Here is a 25730-nt window from a genome sequence, read left to right as displayed (position 1 = left end):
TTCCGATGCCCCCCGCACTATAATACTCTACCCACCCAATGGCCCCCGCACTATAATACTCAACCCTTCCAATGGCCCCGGCACTATAATACTCTACCCACCCAATGGCCCCTGCACTATAATACTCTACCCACCCAATGGCCCCCGCACTATAATACTCTACTCTTCCAATGGCCCCTGCACTATAATACTCTACCCTACCAATGGCCCCTGCACTATAATACTCTACCCTACCAATGGCCCCTGCACTATAATACTCTACCCTACCAATGGCCCCTGCACTGTAATACTCTACCCTTCCAATGTCCCCCGCACTATAATACTCTACTCTTCCAATGTCCCCCGCACTATAATACTCTACCCTACCAATGGCCCCTGCACTATAATGCTCTACCCTTCCAATGGCCCCCGCACTATAATGCTCTACCCTTCCAATGGCCCCCGCACTATAATGCTCTACCCTTCCAATGGCCCCCGCACTATAATGCTCTACCCTTCCAATGGCCCCCGCACTATAATACTCTACCCTTCCAAAGGCCCCGGCACTATAATGCTCTACCCTTCCAATGCCTCCCGCACTATAATGCTCTACCCTTCCAATGGCCCCTGCACTATAATACTCTACCCTTCCAATGGCCCCCGCACTATAATGCTCTACCCTTCCAATGCCTCCCGCACTATAATGCTCTACCCTTCCAATGGCCCCTGCACTATAATACTCTACCCTTCCAATGGCCCCTGCACTGTAATACTCTACCCTTCCAATGTCCCCCGTACTATAATACTCTACTCTTCCAATGTCCCCCGTACTATAATACTCTACTCTTCCAATGGCCCCTGCACTATAATGCTCTACCCTTCCAATGCCTCCCGCACTATAATGCTCTACCCTTCCAATGGCCCCTGCACTATAATACTCTACCCTTCCAATGGCCCCTGCACTATAATGCTCTACCCTTCCAATGGCCCCTGCACTATAATACTCTACCCTACCAATGGCACCCTGCACTATAATACTCTACCCTTCCAATGGCCCCTGCACTATAATACTCTACCCTACCAATGGCCCTGCACTATAATACTCTACCCTTCCGATGGCCCCAGCACTATAATACTCTACCCTTCCAATGGCCCCAGCACTATAATACTCTACCCTTCCAATGGCCCCCGCACTATAATGCTCTACCCTTCCGATGGCCCCAGCACTATAATACTCTACTCTTCCAATGTCCCCCGCACTATAATACTCTACCCTACCAATGGCCCCTGCACTATAATGCTCTAGCCTTCCGATGACCTCCATTACGATAGGGGAAGGGAATTATAGGGTCCCACAAAGGAGTAACTGTGCCTTGTATAACAGGGAGGGACCTACTAGAACAGGAGGTCCCAATGATCCCTCTGCGCCAATATAAGGACACCAGGGCTAATAATGATGTATTATATTTAGGGACATTACTAGAGTAGAAGACCCCAAAGGTCCAAACGGGAATAACACTGCTAAGCATAATACAGAATAGGTAGGTATCCCATTAGAGGAGGCTACCATAACATGAGGAGGCACAACTATAGAGTAAGTGAGATAAAGGTCTGCCCCATGTGATAATACCCCAGTGCTGTGACCCTATTAGAGTAGAAGGTCCCCAAGGTCCATCTGTCCCATAGGAGCAGACCAGTGCTATAGCCTTACAAGAGTAGCAGGTCCCAATGATCCCCTTACCCCATATAAGTGATACGACCCTATTAGTGTAGAAGGTCCATCTGCCCCATATGTGCCGACCAATGTACTACAGGAACCCTAATAGAGTAGAAGGTCCTAGTAGTCCCTCTGTCCATATGATACTAGGACTATGAATGATGTATAATACTTAGGACCCCTATTATAATAGAAGGTTATTACTGCTAATAATTGGGGACCCTCTTAGAGATTATTCCTTTATATTATGGTAGTGACACAATACCAGCAATAACTAGACATAGGATACAATGATGAGTAATGGATGGCAGGACTCAAGGGTCTCCATGTTATAGGACAAATACCCGGACAGTGAGCGAAATGCATTGCCCCATTACCTGAATTAAGCAATCCTGTCTGTTCTGCAAGAGCCGCACAAAAGCAAAAGAAGCAAAAGATTAATAAAAAGCAGAGAAAAGGCATCAGACAGAAAAGTGAAGAAAAGCAAAGAATCCAGCTGTATCCTAGTAACACATCACAACATGTATGAAATCCCAAGGACCGCTGCTCTCTAGTGATGGATAGGCTGTATTCTCAGTGATGGCACCGCTGCTCTCTAGTGATGGATAGGCTGTATTCTCAGTGATGGCACCGCTGCTCTCTAGTGATGGATAGGCTGTATTCTCAGTGATGGCAGCGCTGCTCTCTAGTGATGGATAGGCTGTATTCTCAGTAATGGCACCGCTGCTCTCTAGTGAGGGATAGGCTGTATTCTCAGTGATGGCACCGCTGCTCTCTAGTGATGGATAGGCTGTATTCTCAGTGATGGCACCGCTGCTCTCTAGTGATGGATAGGCTGTATTCTCAGTGATGGCACCGCTGCTCTCTAGTGATGGATAGGCTGTATTCTCAGTGATATCACGGCTGCTCTCTAGTGATGGATAGGCTGTATTCTCAGTGATGGCACCGCTGCTCTCTAGTGATGGATAGGCTGTATTCTCAGTGATGGCACCGCTGCTCTCTAGTGATGGATAGGCTGTATTCTCAGTGATGGTACCGCCGCTCTCTAGTGATGGATAGGCTGTATTCTCAGTGATGTCACCGCTGCTCTCTGGTGATGGATAGGCTGTATTCTCAGTGATGGCACCGCTGCTCTCTAGTGATGGATAGGCTGTATTCTCAGTGATGGCACCGCTGCTCTCTAGTGATGGATAGGCTGTATTCTCAGTGATGGCACCGCTGCTCTCTAGTGATGGATAGGCTGTATTCTCAGTGATGGCAGCGCTGCTCTCTAGTGATGGATAGGCTGTATTCTCAGTGATGGCACCGCTGCTCTCTAGTGATGGATAGGCTGTATTCTCAGTGATGGCAGCGCTGCTCTCTAGTGATGGATAGGCTGTATTCTCAGTGATGGCACCGCTGCTCTCTAGTGATGGATAGGCTGTATTCTCAGTGATGGCACCGCTGCTCTCTAGTGATGGATAGGCTGTATTCTCAGTGATGGCACTGCTGCTCTCTAGTGATGGATAGGCTGTATTCTCAGTGATGGCACCGCTGCTCTCTAGTGATGGATAGGCTGTATTCTCAGTGATGGCACCGCTGCTCTCTAGTGATGGATAGGCTGTATTCTCAGTGATATCACCACTGCTCTCTAGTGATGGATAGGCTGTATTCTCAGTGATGGCACCGCTGTTCTCTAGTGATGGATAGGCTGTATTCTCAATGATGGCACCGCTGTTCTCTAGTGATGGATAGGCTGTATTCTCAGTGATGGCACCGCTGCTCTCTAGTGATGGATAGGCTGTATTCTCAGTGATGGCACCGCTGCTCTCTAGTGATGGATAGGCTGTATTCTCAGTGATATCACCACTGCTCTCTAGTGATGGATAGGCTGTATTCTCAGTGATGGCACCGCTGCTCTCTAGTGATGGATAGGCTATATTCTCAGTGATAGCACCGCTGCTCTCTAGTGATGGATAGGCTGTATTCTCAGTGATGGCTCCGCTGCTCTCTAGTGATGGATAGGCTGTACTCTCAGTGATGGCACCGCTGCTCTCTAGTGATGGATAGGCTGTATTCTCAGTGATGGCACCGCTGCTCTCTAGTGATGGATAGGCTGTATTCTCAGTGATGGCACCGCTGCTCTCTAGTGATGGATAGGCTGTATTCTCAGTGATGGCGCCGCTGCTCTCTAGTGATGGATAGGCTGTATTCTCAGTGATGGCACCGCTGCTCTCTAGTGATGGATAGGCTGTATTCTCAGTGATGTCACTGCTACTCTCTAGTGATGGATAGGCTGTATTCTCAGTGATGGCTCCGCTGCTCTCTAGTGATGGATAGGCTGTATTCTCAGTGATAGCACTGCTGCTCTCTAGTGTTGGATAGGCTGTATTCTCAGTGATGACACCGCTGCTCTCTAGTGATGGATAGGCTGTATTCTCAGTGATGGCACCGCTGCTCTCTAGTGATGGATAGGCTGTATTCTCAGTGATGGCGCCGCTGCTCTCTAGTGATGGATAGGCTGTATTCTCAGTGATGGCACCGCTGCTCTCTAGTGATGGATAGGCTGTATTCTCAGTGATGGCACCACTGCTCTCTAGTGATGGATAGGCTGTATTCTCAGTGATGTCACCGCTGCTCTCTAGTGATGGATAGGCTGTATTCTCAGTGATGGCACGCTGCTCTCTAGTGATGGATAGGCTGTATTCTCAGTGATGGCACCACCGCTCTCTAGTGATGGATAGGCCGTATTCTCAGTGATGGCACCGCTGCTCTCTAGTGATGGATAGGCTGTATTCTCAGTGATGACACCGCTGCTCTCTAGTGATGGATATGCTGTATTCTCAGTGATGGCACCGCTGCTCTCTAGTGATGGATAGGCCGTATTCTCAGTGATGGCACCGCTGCTCTCTAGTGATGGATAGGCTGTATTCTCAGTGATGGCACCGCTGCTCTCTAGTGATGGATAGGCTGTATTCTCAGTGATGGCACCGCTGCTCTCTAGTGATGGATAGGCTGTATTCTCAGTGATGGCACCGCTGCTCTCTAGTGATGGATAGGCTGTATTCTTAGTGATGTCACTGCTGCTCTCTAGTGATGGATAGGCTGTATTCTCAGTGATGACACTGCTGCTCTCTAGTGATGGATAGGCTGTATTCTCAGTGATGGCACCGCTGCTCTCTAGTGATGGATAGGCTGTATTCTCAGTGATGGCACCGCTGCTCTCTAGTGATGGATAGGCTGTATTCTCAGTGATGGCACCGCTGCTCTCTAGCGATGGATAGGCTGTATTCTCAGTGATGGCACTGCTGCTCTCTAGTGATGGATAGGCTGAATTCTCAGTGATGTCACCGCTGCTCTCTAGTGATGGATAGGCTGAATTCTCAGTGATGTCACCGCTGCTCTCTAGTGATGGATAGGCTGAATTCTCAGTGATGACGCCGCTGCTCTCTAGTGATGGATAGGCTGTATTCTCAGTGATGGCACCGCTGCTCTCTAGTGATGGATAGGTCGTATTCTCAGTGATGGCACCGCTGCTCTCTAGTGATGGATAGGCTGTATTCTCAGTGATGGCACCGCTGCTCTCTAGTGATGGATAGGCTGTATTCTCAGTGATGGCACCGCTGCTCTCTAGTGATGGATAGGCTGTATTCTCAGTGATGTCACCGCTGCTCTCTAGTGATGGATAGGCTGTATTCTCAGTGATGGCACCGCTGCTCTCTAGTGATGGATAGGCTGTATTCTCAGTGATGGCACCGCTGCTCTCTAGTGATGGATAGGCTGTATTCTCAGTGATGGCACAGCTGCTCTCTAGTGATGGATAGGCTGTATTCTCAGTGATGGCACCGCTGCTCTCTAGTGATGGATAGGCTGTATTCTCAGTGATGGCACAGCTGCTCTCTAGTGATGGATAGGCTGTATTCTCAGTGATGGCACCGCTGCTCTCTAGTGATGGATAGGCTGTATTCTCAGTGATGGCACCGCTGCTCTCTAGTGATGAATAGGCTGTATTCTCAGTGATGGCGCCGCTGCTCTCTAGTGATGGATAGGCTGTATTCTCAGTGATGGCACCGCTGCTCTCTAGTGATGGATAGGCTGTATTCTCATTGATAGGACAGCTGCTCTCTAGTGAGGGATAGGCTGCATTCTGTCACTACTCTCTACTTATTGAATATTGATACATGGTCAGTACTGTATGTACATTATTTCTTATATTACACATATCTTCTGGTTTCAGTAAGGATAAGAAATATCTTCTCTTTCATGTCCACTTCTATTATTAATTCCTCCTTGCTAGGAATCTCTTCTGCAAGTCTAACCTCAGGTATTTCTGATAATAAATTCAAGCCGCGTTATGTGAATGTGGAGAATATGAAAGTCTTCACTTTTTGGAAGCTTTTAAATAAATGATGTGAACGGAGCCCCAGGAAGTTCAGCCTGACTAGGAAAACAGCGGAGATTGGGCTCACACAAAATCCGTGGGAAGTGCAATCCCCTCATTGTACAGGTGATCGACTTGGAGAACCTGATATTACAGATTATAGATAAACAAGAATGGCCGACTAGGACTTCCAAGTTTCTAAATATTCCAGAGTTTATCCAAGTATCCCGATTCCATTTTTCTGCAGATTACATCTTTGCTGTTTAGACTGGGGCATGGTCTGCAGAGTCATTTCATTACCATTAGTGGATATGGTTATCAGAAGAGACGGATGATACCAGACATCATTGCTGTCAGCCTAGATATCACAAAGAAGTGAAACCATTCCCAGATGACGTTATGTATCCCAGCTCCCTGATTTCTGGGGTAGAGGCTGTGCTTCTTCTCTTTTTGATGACTGCATCCATCCATGGATTGTTTTTGCCAATTAAATGTCAAACATTGCAGTTGCCAAAGCAAAAAACTTAATCCTGAAATATTGCAAAATCTTGAGACATTTTTGTTTTCTGCAGATAACTTCTTGGCTCTAGTGTGTAGACTGGGACAGAATCTGCAGAGCCATCTCATGATCATTTAGGAGAGAGGTTAACCGAAGAGAAAGAGGAAAGACCTATTGTATGAACAGCATCAGAGATGGGGAATACGAGTTAAACCACACCCTAGAGGTACAGATATAATGTATATATAATGTATGTAGACTGTGAGAGAATCTGCAGAGCCATCTCAATATCATTCAGGAGAAAGGTTAACCGAAGAGACAATGGAAAGACCTATTGTAAGAACAGCATCTGAGATGGGAAATATGAATCAAACCCAACCCTAGTGGCACAGATATAATGTATATATAATGTATGTAGACTGTGACAGTATCTGCAGAGCCATCTCAATATCATTCAGGAGAAAGGTTAACAGAAGAGACAATGGAAAGACCTATTGTAAGAACAGCATCTGAGATGGGGGAATATGAATTAAACCCAACCCTAGTGGAACAGATATAATGTATATATAATGTATGTAGACTGTGACAGTATCTGCAGAGCCATCTCATTATCATTCAGGAGAAAGGTAAACAGGAGAGACGGAGGAAAACCATATTGTACGAACATCATCAGGGATGGGGAATGGATATAATGTATGGAGCTCCCTGTTACTCCTTGGGCTCATGTGCAGGGGCTGTGCTCCCTCTCTTTTAGGAAGTTGTATCGATCTACAAACCTTCTATTGTCCATTAACAATGTAGCTTCCAGAAGCAAAAATATGCAAACAATTATGATATATTCCAAAACCATCGGACATTTCTGTTTTCTGTAGATCACTTCTTAGATGTGGTGTGTAGACTGGGACATTATCTGCAGAGCCATTTCAACATAATTGAGGGGAAAGGTTTTTATAAGAGGCAACCACTCTATTGTACTAACTGTCCCCTAGATGGGGAAAAAGCTTCAAACCAAACCCTATAGGCACGTATGAAATCATGTATGAAGCTCCTCGTCATTTCGTGGTCTCTGGGAATGGGGCTGTACCCCCTCTCCTCCAGTTGACTGTATCAATCTATGTACATGGTTCATTCCCATAAATTGCATAAAACAGAAGGAAAAAAATCGGAATTATTCCAAAACCAGCTGACACTTTGTGTCTTGTACGGTCACTTTTTAGCTTTACTGTGTAGACTGAGACAAAGTCAACAGAGATATTTCATTAGAAAAATCGGTAAAATAAAAAAATATATTCTGCAAGGGGACAAATTACTTACTCGGAGAAGTGGGAGATGTGGCTCCTCCTTCTGTAGACGTAGTTGGAGGCTTTGTGTCTGGCACTGGCAGGGGCACAGGCCTGGCCATTGGTGGCGGAGGAGGTGGTGGCAACATGGGAGTAGGAAGGAATGGATTGTGCACCTTGCCTTGACTGCTACCATTGGGCTGTGGAGCAACAAAACACTAAAGTCAAAGAACAGCAGACCTAAAAATAATGACAATATTAAAGGGGGTGGTGCCGCATTTTATAACCCCCCCCCCACACTAGTGCTCTATGCTTTACTCTATCTCTCTTATCTATCCTATATAGATATCCTACATTCATTCTCTATTCCGCTTCCACCCTGCAAGAGGAGACAGATGGAAGGTTGTAACACACGACTGCAGGATCAGACTACAAGGTGTGATTGTAGTCTGTAACCATGGAGACACATACGTCAACAGAGCAGTTTTATACATTGTATAAAGATAAATGTAAAAAAATCTAAATTATTCACTAATTGCTAATTTTTTTTATTATTTCAGATTAAGGTGAAAAATATAAAGGATTGGTTGCACAAGTGTTCACATCCTTCTATTATGTTAACAATAATATCTAATATTTGTAAATCCTGCTTATTGGAGGGTGGGTTAAATGACCTTCACAGTGTAATTAGGGAAAAAGTAAAAAATTTTTTGGTTCCATGAAAATATTTTCCTCTTCTGCAAAGCAGAAGACGCGTCGGTTATCAGGATTTTTGGTTTATAGATATTTAAAGGGAACCTGTCACCAGGGACCTAATTTTCGCTAAAAAGAGGTTACAGAAGCCCCTCACACCTGCAGTGCACATCTGTCTTTCTGCTTTCTCTAAACATTTGCATTACAATATAATTGCGTGAATCCTCTCTGTAGTCCCAGGGGTTGGGCTTTGGTTTGGATACATTTCAAAAAACAAGATGTTACTTGCTTGTGCTGCAGACTCCTCAGCTCTCAGCCCCCACCCCACCCAGCTCCTCCCTCCTCACTCATGTCAGCTCTCCAGGCTGTGAGCTCTGTGAAGGGAGGAGCTGTACAGGAGCATAAAGGTGGGGGCTGAGAGCTGAGGAGTGAGCAGAACAGACAAGTCACATGTTGCTTTGGGAAGTGCATCCAAACCAAAGCCCAACCCCTGGGACTACACAGAGGATTCTGTCAGGGTGCAAGGTAAGTTATAACACACAATTATATTGTTATTAAAATGCTTAAAGAAAGAAGAAAGTCATCTGTGCACTGCAGGTGTGAGGGGCTTCTGTAACCTGTCTTTAGTGAAAATGAGGTCCCTGGTGACAGGTTCCCTTTAACATTCTATTAGTTGCTCAGGGCTCAATTTTATTTTCTGACCGAAACCTACAATATATTGCGGTTCTGTGGTGGATTATGAGACTTTCTGGACAATATTTTGCTTCTTCTTTGCTGGAAAATATTGCATTCCAGATTAAAGGATTTTCAAAGTCCAAATGGAAATAAAGTTCCTGTTCCGTAGCTTCGTGTTCAGTTCCACATTAAATATCCGTGTTCTATTGTTTTATCTGACGCCGGATTCAATAGATTTTTGACTGTTCCCCAGCGCTGGGGTGTAAATCGATGATTTCTTGCTACATAAATTCTGTGTAATCTGTGACTACAGGTCATTCCGTGGCAGAGTGATTGCGCTGACGTCAGGACGGCCCTGGTGGTCAGTGTCCCTCCCCGCAGGTGTTTTGTTACAATGTATCGTCCACCTGAGTGATATATTCCGCTGCGGATATTTTGGCCAGGTCGTAAATCTGATCCCTTCGCTTAGAATCACTTATCCTGGAACAGGAATGGAATAAACTTCCATCTCCGCGCCCGTCTCGGCTGCGCCGGCGTAACTGTATATTTAACATTTTATGAGGCCGAGCAGAACGTTTAATTTATGGAGCAATAGAATTTAGGAGGCCGAGCGCTCGCAATGTCTGACAATATCAGTTCTGACAACAGTCAAACAAATTGATCCGCCAAACAGGAATCTCATCCCGCATGCAGCGCGCTCCGCGGGGAAGAGCGATAGCGATCGGCGAGACCGGAAAATTGGACTACAGTGCTTAGTCCAAACCATAAAATCCTATAGTGGAGTCTTTATAACTTCCATAATGGAGGCAGTTATGTGTCCACCTGACAAGTCGCGGGATGGATTGTCCCTCGCGGCGCTGATACGGGCTCCTGTTACAGCCCCTGACTGTATCACCATAATAAGGCCTGTCGCGACCCCGCGGTGCGTTGTCCGACGAGGATTCGGGTCATGAAGATCGTGCGCCCGAGTTCCTGCATCCGTCGCTTCTGCCCCGAGGTCCACCGGAGTTCACCTTCTTCTTCCCGGTGCATGTAAGTGCTTGATCTTGCGACATAATTGCGTTTTTAAATTCCGCGGTTTGTCCACATCTGTCGGTTGTCTGACGCCCCCCCCATTTGTGTTGCATGCATGCCAGCACCATTGCGCCACAATTCGGTCCCGTGCACCAAAATCCCGGGGCAATTCGGCACAAAACGGAAATCGTCGGGAAACCCAACAAAAGTGCGGCGTTCGGACCCTTAGTAAATAAGCCCCATTGTGTGATCTGATCCATGTAGATTCAAGATATAACACTGCAATTTTTTTTAAGGGTGTGTAGACTTTTGCAACCAATGTTTTTTGTTATTTTTCCCAAGCTTCTAGAATAAAAAAGAAAGTAACTACAGGCAGTCCCCGGGTTACATACAACATAGGGTCTGGAGGTTTGTTCTTAAGTTGAATTTGTATGTAAGTCGAAACTGTATATTTTATAATGGAAGTTCTAGAAAAAAAATTTTCTTTTGCCCCAGTGACAATTGGAGTTTCAAAATTTTTGGTGTAATTGGACCAAGAATTATCAATAAAGCTTCATTACAGACACCTTACAGCTGATCATTGCAGTCTGGGACTATAGTAACATCCAGAGAGGTCACCAGAGGTCACAGTGGGCAGAGGGGTCCGCTGTAACTAGGGGTCGTCTGTAAGTTAGGTGTCCTTAAGTAGGGGACTGCCTGTATGTAAAAAGCCTCATTATATTATATCTTACTATATTCTGTACACAGCTCCAATAAAGAGCTGTGGGTCTCCATGGCTACAGACTACACCCAGACCTTGTGTAGTCTGATGCTGCAAGACATCTGTTAATCCATTTTGACTGTCTGACAAGACAAACGGATAGTGGAGGGAATCTGAGCTGCAGGATTTCTAACATATTAACTGGAAATTGTCAAAGTAAATCTACTGTGAAAATCCATCCTGATAAACCAGAGACATTACTCCTAGATCCAGGCACCGGGACTGTGGGAATCTTCTTATAATTGTTGTCCATGGCCTCCTTCCTTCTAAAATCAACTTTTATAATTATGCTAATAAGCCAGAAGGGTTCTGGGGGTGTTACTAGAGCCCCTCCATGCTGCAGCTTCACAGTCTGTTATACTGTTTTCCCCTGCTCCCTTTGCCATTCCACTCTAAGAATACATCAGGAAGAGGGCGGGGAAACTGCTGATGGAGCAGGGTGGAGGGTGAGACAGTGTAACATCCTGTGAAGCTACAGCACAGAGGGCCTTTTTCACCACCCCAAGGAGCCCTTCTGGCTCATTAACATAATTTTAGATGGCCGAGTCTCAATCTGGGGTAAGTGAATTCACTATCAATGTTACACTCCTCACCAGCTGGAGAACACTGCAGTGCAGATGAACCCATAGCAAGTTATACTCATTAGCATAATTTTAAACGTTGATTTTAGGAGGAATAAGGCCATGGATGACAAATATAAGAAGATTCCCACAGTCCTGGTGCCTGAATCTAGGAGTAATGTCCCCGGTTTATGGTATCTTCTTATATTTGTCATACATGTCATCATCCTAAAATCAACTTGTAAAATTATGCTAATTTGTCTATCATGCTATGGGTTCATCTGCAGGGCAGTTTTCTCCAGCTGCTGGATCTAGGGCTATTACATGACTTTAACTCCTTTATGAGGAGTGGAAAATACAGGTCAGAACAAAGAATTTTTTGAAAAAAAAAATTCAAAATTCACGTTAAAATCTTGCTAGTGACTGCTCTTCCCCAGATTGAGACTTGGCCTCGGAATCGTTACCACGTCTCAGTTTCTCGCATTCATAGATCCGCCAGACAGATAAATACCGAGTGTAAGAAATTGGACGTGAGGTATGTCGGGTTCAAGTACTGGTCAACGAGAACTCGAGCCCTCGACCCACACATATAAATAACATCCAGACCCGCAGCATCTGTCTCCCCACATCTCGTTAGAGATCATTTAGCAGCAGCCTCATTCCTTCATTTCCCTAATTTATCCCATCGCCCCCTCCCCCACCTCCCCTTTAATAGCGATCTGCAATCATTTCATTTGGGGGACTGTAAACTATCAGCTCCGCAAAACTGACTCATGTACACAGCAATAAAACAGCCAAAATATCACTAAATATACTAAAAACCTGTAATGTACCCAAATTATCAGAGGTACAGAGTAACTGCAGATGATATCAATGTCTTAGGCAAGTGCAGATTATTAATATTATGGGTAATGTTTTTACACCAATCACATCTAGAGCTGCAATCACAATTCTGCTGAGTTACTTGTTACACATCAGCATTTTACTAAGAAATAAAAGATTAAATTCTGTATTATGCTACAGAGCTGCACTCACTATTCTGCTGCTGGTGCAGTCACTGTGTACATACATGACATTACTTATCCTGTACTGATCCTGAGTTACATCCTGTATTATACCCCAGAGCTGCACTCACAATTCTGCTGCTGGTGCAGTCACTGTGTACATTCATGACATTACTTATCCTGTACTGATCCTGAGTTACATCCTGAATTATACTCCAGAGCTGCACTCACTATTCTGCTGCTGGTGCAGTCACTGTGTACATTCATGACATTACTTATCCTGTACTGATCCTGAGTTACATCCTGAATTATACTCCAGAGCTGCACTCACAATTCTGCTGCTGGTGCAGTCACTGTGTACATACATGACATTACTTATCCTGTACTGATCCTGAGTTACATCCTGTATTATACTCCAGAGCTGCACTCACTATTCTGCTGCTGGTGCAGTCACTGTACATACATGACATTACTTATCCTGTACTGATCCTGAGTTACATCCTGTATTATACTCCAGAGCTGCACTCACTATTCTGCTGGTGCAGTCACTGTGTACATACATGACATTACTTATCCTGTACTGATCCTGAGTTACATCCTGTATTATACCCCAGAGCTGCACTCACTATTCTGCTGCTGGTGCAGTCACTGTGTACATACATGACATTACTTATCCTGTACTGATCCTGAGGTACATCCTGTATTATACCCCAGAGCTGCACTCACTATTCTGCTGCTGGTGCAGTCACTGTGTACATACATGACTTTACTTATCCTGTACTGATCCTGAGGTACATCCTGTATTATACCCCAGAGCTGCACTCACTATTCTGCTGCTGGTGCAGTCACTGTGTACATACATGACATTACTTATCCTGTACTGATCCTGAGTTACATCCTGTATTATACCCCAGAGCTGCACTCACTATTCTGCTGCTGGTGCAGTCACTGTGTACATACATGACATTACTTATCCTGTACTGATCCTGAGTTACATCCTGTATGATACCCCAGAGCTGCACTCACTATTCTGCTGCTGGTGCAGTCACTGTGTACATACATGACATTACTTATCCTGTACTGATCCTGAGTTACATCATGTATTATACCCCAGAGCTGCACTCACTATTCTGCTGCTGGTGCAGTGACTGTGTACATACATGACATTACTTATCCTGTACTGATCCTGAGTTACATCATGTATTATACCCCAGAGCTGCACTCACTATTCTGCTGCTGGTGCAGTGACTGTGTACATACATGACATTACTTATCCTGTACTGATCCTGAGTTACATCCTGTATTATACCCCAGAGCTGCACTCACTATTCTGCTGCTGGTGCAGTCACTGTGTACATACATGACATTACTTATCCTGTACTGATCCTGAGTTATATCCTGTATTATACCCCAGAGCTGCACTCACTATTCTGCTGCTGGTGCAGTCACTGTGTACATGCATGACATTACTTATCCTGTAGTGATCCTGAGTTACATTCTTTATTATACCCCAGAGCTGCACTCACTATTCTGCTGGAGGAGTCTATTCCTTAGTAACATCCAAACAGTGAGTGCAGCTCTGGAGTATAATACAGGATATAACTCAGGATCAGTACAGGATAAGTAATGTCATGTATGTACACAGTGACTGCACCAGCAGCAGAATAGTGAGTGCAGCTCTGGAGTATAATACAGAATGTAACTCAGGATCAGTACAGGATAAGTAATGTCATGTATGTACACAGTGACTGCACCAGCAGCAGAATAGTGAGTGCATCTCTGGAGTATAATACAGGATGTAACTCAGGATCAGTACAGGATAAGTAATGTCATGTATGTACACAGTGACTGCACCAGCAGCAGAATAGTGAGTGCAGCTCTGGAGTATAATACAGGATGTAACTCAGGATCAGTACAGGATAAGTAATGCATGTACAGTGACTGCACCAGCAGCAGAATAGTGAGTGCAGCTCTGGGGTATAATATAGGATGTAACTCAGGATCAGCACAGGATAAGTAATGTCATGTATGTACACAGTGACTGCACCAGCAGCAGGATAGTGAGTGCAGCTCTGCAGTATAATACAGGATATAACTCAGGATCAGTACTGGATAAGTGATGTCATGTATGTACACAGTGACTGCACCAGCAGCAGAATAGTGAGTGCAGCTCTGGAGTATAATACAGGATATAATTCAGGATCAGTACAGGATACGTAATGTCATGTATGTACACAGTGACTGCACCAGCAGCAGAATAGTGAGTGCAGCTCTGGAGTATAATACAGGATGTAACTCAGGATCAGTAAAGGATAAGTAACGTCATGTATCTACACAGTGACTGCACCAGCAGCAGAATAGTGAGTGCAGCTCTGGGGTATAATACAGGCTGTAACTCGGGATCAGTGCAGGATAAGTAATGTCATGTATGTACACAGTGACTGCACCAGCAGCAGAATAGTGAGTGCAGCTCTGGGGTATAATACAGGCTGTAACTCGGGATCAGTGCAGGATAAGTAATGTCATGTATGTACACAGTGACTGCATCAGCAGCAGAATAGTGAGTGCAGCTCTGGAGTATAATACAGGATGTAACTCAGGATCAGTAAAGGATAAGTAACGTCATGTATGTACACAGTGACTGCACCAGCAGCAGAATAGTGAGTGCAGCTCTGGGGTATAATACAGGCTGTAACTCGGGATCAGTGCAGGATAAGTAATGTCATGTATGTACACAGTGACTGCACCAGCAGCAGAATAGTGAGTGCAGCTCTGGGGTATAATACAGGATGTAACTCAGGATCAGTACAGGATAAGTAATGTCATGTATGTACACAGTGACTGCACCAGCAGCAGAATAGTGAGTGCAGCTCTGGGGTATAATACAGGATGTAACTCAGGATCAGTACAGGATAAGTAATGTCATGTATGTACACAGTGACTGCACCAGCAGCAGAATAGTGAGTGCAGCTCTGGGGTATAATACAGGATGTAACTCAGGGTCAGTACAGGATAAGTAATGTCATGTATGTACACAGTGACTGCACCAGCAGCAGAATAGTGAGTGCTGCTCTGGAGTATAATACAGGATATAACTCAGGATCAGTACAGGATCAGTAATGTCATGTATGTACACAGTGACTGCACCAGCAGCAGAATAGTGAGTGCAGCTCTGGGGTATATTACAGGATATAACTCAGGATCAGTACAGGATAAGTAATGTCATGTATGTACACAGTGACTGCACCAGCAGCAGAATAGTGAGTGCAGCTCTGGAGTATAATACAGGATGTAACTCAGGATCAGTACAGGATAAGTAATGTCATGTATGTACACAGTGACTGCACCAGCAGCAGAATAGTGAGTGCAGCTCTGGAGTATAATACAGGATGTAACTCAGGATCAGTACAGGATAAGTAATGTCATGTATGTACACAGTGACTGCACCAGCAGCAGAATAGTGAGTGCAGCTCTGGAGTATAATACAGGATGTAACTCAGGGTCAGTACAGGATAAGTAATGTCATGTATGTACAGTGACTGCACCAGTAGAATAGTGAGTAAGTGTAATACAGGCTGTGACTTTGTATAGATGTAACATTTCGGGGCAGACACTTCTGTAGTATAAAAATCAGTCCTTACGTTTAGGAACCCCACCTGTCCAGCCTGCTGACCGGCTTCTGGGCAGACAAGTTGGACAAACTCTTTGAGAGTCTCCTGCGGGTGATAGCGGATTGCTGGGTGAGAGAAGTACGGCCCGGGTTGCTGGATGATGGGCGACGTCGGGAAATGTAAAGTTGATGGCGGTGCATGCGGACTGGCTGTGGGGAGAGAAGAGAGCGGCTGTTATCTGCATTCGCTGTAAGACGTTCACAGTTCACATAAAGGTCTGAAGCTTCTTCTAAAAACAAATATCCATCGCAATCAGGACGGTAACAAAGGCGCATTGATACAATGTATACGCTCAGTGTGACGGCTTCTGTCATCCACAGGTCATCCCAGGGACAATTCACAGCTCCCCGCGCCGCTCACAGGCCGCCTCGTATGGCCGACAAATATTGTCTTATGATGACCCATAAGATGGAGGCGGCCCCTGGAGGATGCTGGGTAATGGATGTAACAGAAATACAATGTAACCCTAATGTAAGCGCTACAACAAGGACTGAACACTACGGCCTCCAACTGTACCGAACCCGCAACTCCGAGCAAGCACTGACTTATTGTCATATAGCAAGGGACCATGTACCCTACTGACTGTCCATCAATGTTCTATGGGGACCATGTACCCTACTGATAGTCCATCAATGTTTTATGGGGACCATGTACCCTACTGACAGTCCATCATTGTTCTATGGGGACCATGTACCCTACTGATAGTCCATCATTTTTCTATGGGGACCATGTACCCTACTGATAGTCCATCAATGTTCTATGGGGACAAGGACCCTACTGACAGTCCAGCAATGTTTTATGGGATCCATGAATCCTACTGATAGTCCATTAATGTTCTATGGGGACAAGGACCCTACTGACAGTCCATCAATGTTCTATGGGGACCCTGTACCCTACTGATAGTCCATCAATGTTCTATAGGGACAAGGACCCTACTGATAGTCCATCAATGTTCTATGGGGACCATGTACCCTACTGATAGTCCATCAATGATCTATGGGGACAAGGACCCTACTGATAGTCCATCAGTGTTCTATGGGGACAAGGACCCTACTGACAGTCCATCATTGTTCTATGGGGACCATGTACCCTACTGATAGTCCATCATTTTTCTATGGGGACCATGTACCCTACTGATAGTCCATCAATGTTCTATGGGGACAAGGACCCTACTGACAGTCCAGCAATGTTTTATGGGATCCATGAATCCTACTGATAGTCCATTAATGTTCTATGGGGACAAGGACCCTACTGACAGTCCATCAATGTTCTATGGGGACCCTGTACCCTACTGATAGTCCATCAATGTTCTATAGGGACAAGGACCCTACTGATAGTCCATCAATGTTCTATGGGGACCATGTACCCTACTGATAGTCCATCAATGATCTATGGGGACAAGGACCCTACTGATAGTCCATCAATGTTCTATGGGGATAAGGATCCTACTGATAGTCCATCAGTGTTCTATGGGGACAAGGACCCTACTGACAGTCCATCATTGTTCTATGGGGACCATGTACCCTACTGATAGTCCATCATTTTTCTATGGGGACCATGTACCCTACTGATAGTCCATCAATGTTCTATGGGGACAAGGACCCTACTGACAGTCCAGCAATGTTTTATGGGATCCATGAATCCTACTGATAGTCCATTAATGTTCTATGGGGACCCTGTACCCTACTGATAGTCCATCAATGTTCTATAGGGACAAGGACCCTACTGATAGTCCATCAATGTTCTATGGGGACCATGTACCCTACTGATAGTCCATCAATGATCTATGGGGACAAGGACCCTACTGATAGTCCATCAATGTTCTATGGGGATAAGGATCCTACTGATAGTCCATCAATGTTCTATGGGGACAAGGACCCTACTGACTGTCCATCAATGTTCTATGGGGACCATGTACCCTACTGATAGTCCATCAATGTTTTATGGGGACCATGTACCCTACTGACAGTCCATCAATGTTCTATGGGGATAAGGACCCTACTGATAGTCCATCAGTGTTCTATGGGGACAAGGACCCTACTGACAGTCCATCATTGTTCTATGGGGACCATGTACCCTACTGATAGTCCATCATTTTTCTATGGGGACCATGTACCCTACTGATAGTCCATCAATGTTCTATGGGGACAAGGACCCTACTGACAGTCCAGCAATGTTTTATGGGATCCATGAATCCTACTGATAGTCCATTAATGTTCTATGGGGACAAGGACCCTACTGACAGTCCATCAATGTTCTATGGGGACCCTGTACCCTACTGATAGTCCATCAATGTTCTATAGGGACAAGGACCCTACTGATAGTCCATCAATGTTCTATGGGGACCATGTACCCTACTGATAGTCCATCAATGATCTATGGGGACAAGGACCCTACTGATAGTCCATCAATGTTCTATGGGGATAAGGATCCTACTGATAGTCCATCAATGTTCTATGGGGACAAGGACCCTACTGACAGCCCATCAATGTTCTATGGGGACAAGGATCCTCCTGATAATACATCAATGTTCTTTGGGGATAAGGACCCCACTGATAGTCCATCAATGTTCTATGGGGATAAGGACCCTACTGATAGTCCATCAATGTTCTATGGGGATAAGGACCCTACTGATAGTCCATCAATGTTCTATGGGGATAAGGACCCTACTGACAGTCCATCAATGTTCTATGGGGATAAGGACCCTACTGATAGTCCATCAATGTTCTATGGGGATAAGGACCCTACTGATAGTCCATTATTCTGCTATGGCTGCATGTACCCTACTGATACCATCACTCTGATCATGTACGCTACTACCAGTCTATAAGGCCACTATGGGATCCATGTACCCTACCGACAGTCTAAAGGACTACTTTGGGATCCATTAATCCTACTGACACTCCTTAAGACTTCAATGGGATCCATGAATCCTAGGGACATTCCATAAGACTACAATGGGATCCATGTACCCTACCGACAGTCAATAGAACTACTTTGGGATCCATTAATCCTACTGACTGTCCATAAGACTACTATGGGATCCATGAATCCTACAAGTCCATCAAGGGAAGTAATATCTCCCTAATATTGTCCAATTTGCACCCAACTCATGTATTATTTCCTTCCTCTGGATCTGCACCTCAGATTATAGTTTGGACTTAAAGGTTCTGCATCTTCTTTCTCCCTTACGGCTAAAAAAATAAAATATTTGGCAGCGGGCCCAATGTGCTCCATTCATCTATGGTATGTTCACCCCTGAGGTCATCTACAGGTATAAACCAGAACATGACAAGACAAAAGCGACATAAAATAACTGAATCCTGAGCGTTGTCTTTATACATAATGCACAGGGTGACGTGCGGCGCTCAGCACAATGCGCCCCCTGTATGAAAGCCAAAATGTTTAATGAGATCTGATCCCCTTCAGGGCAGGTGACGATACAACCCCCCAGGTTCATGGATGTTTGATGTAGAGGTCACACGATGCCGGTGGCCCGATGAGAAGTAGTGATTGCAGGGAGGTGACCTCATCATGGCGCCATTTATGGCTCAACCACAAATCAGTTTATCATTGTGTCATTTTGTTCCCCAATTTTTATTATTAGAGCCACGTGACAATCTTCACATAGAGTCGTATAGACAAGTCTGACACTGCACTGGGTGGTCCAGGTGGGGGCGCTCCAACATGACTGCAACCCAGCACCCACAAATTACAATGGGGGACATGTATCAAAAATTTGCTTAGCCTTTTTCTTTAACGTTTGAGACTTTTCATGGCGCTTGTGCTCCTTTGCAACTTTTTTTGCGCCTAAAACCGTCTCCTTTCAAAGTTCCCCATTGTCTAGTTACTTGCAGCAATCCCTGAGTTATCACCTGAATCCACATGTGAAAGTTGTGACTTTTTTAAAAAGTTACAACAAAGTTACAAATTTTGGCGCAAATCTACAGCTGCCCCTCACCAGGCGTAGAAATCAGCTCGGAACTGATTGCAACTTTTGGAGACTATTTGCCAATTTTGTAATTAAAAAGTAGCAAATTCACTATAGACCAGACACCACACGTATCAATACAAAATAACCACAGCAGAAAAGCCAAGAAATGTCTCAATAAGCCAGACTCGTGATACATGGGCCCCAATGACTCCTGACAACTCGTCTCCCATCTTTGTGGTCAGGATAAGGGGCAGGGGGTAAGATTAGACCAGATCCATCAGAACTATAATATAAATGTATGGGGTGAAGTAACAGGTGGCCAAAAATAGTGAAATATTGAACCAAATCTAAAATCCAGCATCTAGAACTGTGAGACATGTGCTGCATTCTAATATTGGGCTGCGTGTACATCTTCCAAAAATAATCATCATTTTAAATGAAATCTCCCATGAGAATCCATCCTGATAAACCAGGGACATTACTCATAGATCCAGGCACCGGGACTGCGGGATCTCCTTATATACGTTATCCATGGCCTCCTCCCTTCTAATATCAACTTTTAAAATTATGTTAATCCGTCAGTAGGGTCCTGGGGGTGTTACCAGAGTCCCTCTATGCTGTAGTTTTACAGGCTGTTACACTGGGCATGAGCACTTTCCCCTGTGATAACATAAGGCAGATGGAAGGGGGAAGTGCAGAAGGAATAGGTGGGTGGAGACAGTGTAACAGACTGTGAAGCTACAGCATAGAGGAGCTCTGGTAATGCTTTTCAGAATCCTTAACATAACTATAAAAGTTACAGGCACCGCCCTGGTGTCTGGATATACAAGTAATGTCCCTGGTTTATCATCATGGATTCTGATGGGAGATTCCTTTAAAGAGTTTTTTCAGTTGCTATAAAAATAAACAAACAATAATATCAAATATTAAATATAAAAAAAGATAAAAACACGACAAAATACAAATCAAGATATAACAAAATTAAATCAATAAATTAAATTATTCAATACATTTAATTAAAAGTAAAAACGTATAAACATATGAATTGTTTAGAACGTTAGTATCAAAAATCCAAACAATGTTTTTAAAAAATTTGGGGAAAACTTGACACGTAAATTAAAAACACAAGCGACGATGTATTAAGTGTCTGAATTGAAATACCTGCACCTGTATCTAGAAAAAAAAAAAATCCAGAACACTAAAATATTAAAGCAAAATTAAATGAAAAACACATAATAAAAGGTCAGAATTATTTCTTTTGAAAGAATTAGAATATAAAAAAATAAATACAAAAAACAATCTAAAAAAAAAAAATCTCAAACATTAAATGGATACAAATTAAATATTATTTAAAATAATGAAACAATTATAATAAAAAAATAAATAAAATAAAAATAATGATCCGCATTCATTTATATATAAAATCGGAATCTCTGGGGGAAAAAAAAAGGATGTAAAATGAAAATATATGAGTTATTATAGATATTATATAGTATATTATTTTTTATATTCTATTATTATGTAGTAATTATAGATCTATAATAAATGCCTATAATCTGCCTTCCACGTGGCTGCGGTCACCCACATCGGGTGTTAGTGCCACATTGTATCACATCATCCCCCCGTCTCCCTCTCATTTGTCTTGTGACCGTGTCATGGGGCTAATTGGAGGCTGCGCCCGTCCTGCTGATCATATAAGAGGCGTCTATTATGGGAAATATGAAAGTGACTGTAATATCCTCCAGTGACCTGCACCCGCCGTCTAATGCAGGATATCAGCAAACAAGAAGCTAAAGAGTCATTTTCTAGCTCATCAGAGAAGTCCCATCAAGGCTGTTCCTCACCCAGTCACTGCCCCCCCCCATCGCCCCCCATTACCCCCCCCCCCCCACCTGCTGGGAATACCTTAATGGTTTGCATTAGTTAGAATCGCTCACAGATGAAACCCCTTAGAAGAAGGACAAGATGTCATCTCTGCAGAGCCGCAGCTCCGCTGACACATATTCACAGGAAGGAGCGTAATTATAAGAGCACCATTAGCGCCGCGCACTAATTAATCCACAAAACGCCTGTCAACAAGTCGCTCTTCAAGGATCCTTCAGCCATCGCTGGCAAAAAAACTCATGACAGATCCCAGATTTCTGCTACGTCGGCGCTATCCGATTTTCCTGCTGCTAATTATTCTGCTAATTTTACCATTTTTGTCATTTTTTTTAGTCCTTTTACTTAGTTTTTACATCCGGAGACTCAAGACCAAAGTTATCAAAAGAAATTTTGCTAAAAGGGGACGTCCAGTTTAGAAAAACACAATTTTCCAAATCACTAAATTAACGGAATTGTGTCATTCTTTATTCCACCTGTGGAGGCGCCGTAGGAAATGGAGAATTATATGTTGGGTCTATCGCGGATTATTGCTGATCCAAAGACGTTTAATCAGTCGGACTCCCCCCTTATCACCGCTGATCTGTACTCCCCCCTTATCACCGCTGATCTGTACTCCCCCTTATCACCGCTGATCTGTACTCCCCCCTTATCACCGCTGATGTGTACTCCCCCCTTATCACCGCTGATCTGTACTCCCCCCTTATCACCGCTGATGTGTACTCCCCCCTTATCACCGCTGATCTGTACTCCCCCTTATCACTGCTGATCTGTGCTCCCCCCTTATCACCGCTGATCTGTACTCCCCCCTTATCACCGCTGATCTGTACTCCCCCCTTATCACCGCTGATCTGTGCTCCCCCCTTATCACCGCTGATCTGTACTCCCCCCTTATCACCGCTGATCTGTACTCCCCCTTATCACCGCTGATCTGTACTCCCCCCTTATCACCGCTGATCTGTACTCCCCCCTTATCACCTCTGATCTGTACTCCCCCTTATCACTGCTGATCTGTACTCCCCCCTTATCACCTCTGATCTGTACTCCCCCTTTATCACCTCTGATCTGTACTCCCCCCTTATCACCTCTGATCTGTACTCCCCCCTTATCACCGCTGATCTGTGCTCCCCCCTTATCACTGCTGATCTGTACTCCCCCTTATCACCTCTGATCTGTACTCCCCCCTTATCACCGCTGATCTGTACTCCCCCCTTATCACCGCTGATCTGTACTCCCCCCTTATCACCGCTGATCTGTACTCCCCCCTTATCACCTCTGATCTGTACTCCCCCCTTATCACCTCTGATCTGTACTCCCCCCTTATCACCGCTGATCTGTACTCCCCCCTTATCACCGCTGATCTGTACTCCCCCCTTATCACCGCTGATCTGTACTCCCCCCTTATCACTGCTGATCTGTACTCCCCCCTTATCACCGCTGATCTGTACTCCCCCCTTATCACCGCTGATCTGTACTCCCCCCTTATCACTGCTGATCTGTACTCCCCCCTTATCACTGCTGATCTGTACTCCCCCCTTATCACCGCTGATCTGTGCTCCCCCCTTATCACTGCTGATCTGTGCTCCCCCCTTATCACCGCTGATCTGTGCTCCCCCCTTATCACCGCTGATCTGTGCTCCCCCCTTATCACCGCTGATCTGTGCTCCCCCCTTATCACCGCTGATCTGTGCTCCCCCCTTATCACCGCTGATCTGTACTCCCCCCTTATCACCGCTGATCTGTACTCCCCCCTTATCACCGCTGATCTGTGCTCCCCCCTTATCACCGCTGATCTGTGCTCCCCCCTTATCACCGCTGATCTGTACTCCCCCCTTATCACCGCTGATCTGTACTCCCCCCTTATCACCGCTGATCTGTACTCCCCCCTTATCACCGCTGATCTGTACTCCCCCCTTATCACCGCTGATCTGTACTCCCCCCTTATCACCGCTGATCTGTACTCCCCCCTTATCACCGCTGATCTGTGCTCCCCCCTTATCACCGCTGATCTGTACTCCCCCCTTATCACCGCTGATCTGTGCTCCCCCCTTATCACCGCTGATCTGTGCTCCCCCTTATCACCGCTGATCTGTACTCCCCCCTTATCACCGCTGATCTGTACTCCCCCCTTATCACCGCTGATCTGTGCTCCCCCCTTATCACCGCTGATCTGTACTCCCCCCTTATCACCGCTGATCTGTGCTCCCCCTTATCACCGCTGATCTGTACTCCCCCCTTATCACCGCTGATCTGTACTCCCCCCTTATCACCGCTGATCTGTGCTCCCCCCTTATCACCGCTGATCTGTACTCCCCCCTTATCACCGCTGATCTGTACTCCCCCCTTATCACCGCTGATCTGTACTCCCCCCTTATCACCGCTGATCTGTACTCCCCCCTTATCACCGCTGATCTGTGCTCCCCCTTATCACCGCTGATCTGTGCTCCCCCTTATCACCGCTGATCTGTGCTCCCCCCTTATCACCGCTGATCTGTACTCCCCCCTTATCACCGCTGATCTGTACTCCCCCCTTATCACCTCTGATCTGTACTCCCCCCTTATCACCGCTGATCTGTACTCCCCCCTTATCACCTCTGATCTGTACTCCCCCTTATCACCGCTGATCTGTACTCCCCCCTTATCACCGCTGATCTGTACTCCCCCCTTATCACCTCTGATCTGTACTCCCCCCTTATCACCGCTGATCTGTACTCCCCCTTATCACCGCTGATCTGTGCTCCCCCTTATCACCGCTGATCTGTACTCCCCCCTTATCACCGCTGATCTGTACTCCCCCCTTATCACCGCTGATCTGTGCTCCCCCTTATCACCGCTGATCTGTGCTCCCCCTTATCACCGCTGATCTGTGCTCCCCCTTATCACCGCTGATCTGTGCTCCCCCCTTATCACCGCTGATCTGTACTCCCCCCTTATCACCGCTGATCTGTACTCCCCCCTTATCACCGCTGATCTGTACTCCCCCCCTTATCACCGCTGATCTGTACTCCCCCCTTATCACCTCTGATCTGTACTCCCCCCTTATCACCGCTGATCTGTACTCCCCCTTATCACCGCTGATCTGTGCTCCCCCCTTATCACCTCTGATCTGTACTCCCCCCTTATCACCGCTGATCTGTACTCCCCCTTATCACCGCTGATCTGTACTCCCCCCTTATCACCGCTGATCTGTGCTCCCCCCTTATCACCGCTGATCCTTCTCCATAAATACATTTCCCTATAAAACAAATAAATGTGCGTTTCGTGCCCTTAACAGATCTGCGAGGAACACGTTAACGCCGTTCTCCGTCCGTGCAGCGGGAATCCCAGATTAACTCTGCGGGACTCCCCTCGCATCCATCTACGTGCAAATTATGATTGCAATAGAGCTTTCAGTTATACTTGCGCTCAGTAATTATTGAGCGGCTGCACCGCGCGGAGGCGAGCACCGATTGGCCGATGCGAACACAACCGCGGCGGGAGGCGATACGGTTAATTTAAAATACTACTAACCTAAGCTCTTCATTACGGGGGAATGGACGGAGCAATCTCCTGGTTAAATATTTCCTGGGTTGGGCTGCGGTCCCCTCCTCCGTACGGCGGAGGCTGCGCTGTAATTACATGCTTGCCGCCTTTAATTGCGCCTTTTTCCGTGCACCTTCACAATAACAATTAGCAGAGCCGGAGCGAAGACAATTCATTAAAG

At 45.5% G+C, this 25730-nt stretch overlaps 1 protein-coding gene across 16 annotated transcripts in view; it reads right to left on the bottom strand.

Annotated features, from left to right (window-relative positions):
• The window catches only part of NFIA (nuclear factor I A), a 381842-nt gene that overhangs the window by 36211 nt on the left and 319901 nt on the right, over positions 1-25730 (bottom strand). For 8 of the 16 annotated variants that reach the window (XM_072128276.1, XM_072128283.1, XM_072128281.1 and 5 more), the window contains 3 exons: positions 16183-16361; positions 7870-8035; positions 2074-2097 (listed from right to left, as the gene is read on the bottom strand). In XM_072128276.1, the coding sequence (XP_071984377.1) occupies positions 2074-2097; positions 7870-8035; positions 16183-16361 (369 nt within the window). The remainder of the gene's footprint in view (positions 1-2073; positions 2098-7869; positions 8036-16182; positions 16362-25730) is intronic. The other 8 variants (XM_072128277.1, XM_072128282.1, XM_072128286.1 and 5 more) reach the window with 3 other exon arrangements.

Source organism: Engystomops pustulosus, chromosome 10 (genome assembly GCF_040894005.1).
Source record: "Engystomops pustulosus chromosome 10, aEngPut4.maternal, whole genome shotgun sequence".
NCBI classification, from domain to species: domain Eukaryota; kingdom Metazoa; phylum Chordata; class Amphibia; order Anura; family Leptodactylidae; genus Engystomops; species Engystomops pustulosus.
Note: the sequence above shows the minus strand (reverse complement) of the source record. Positions and strands in the feature narration are given on the sequence as shown.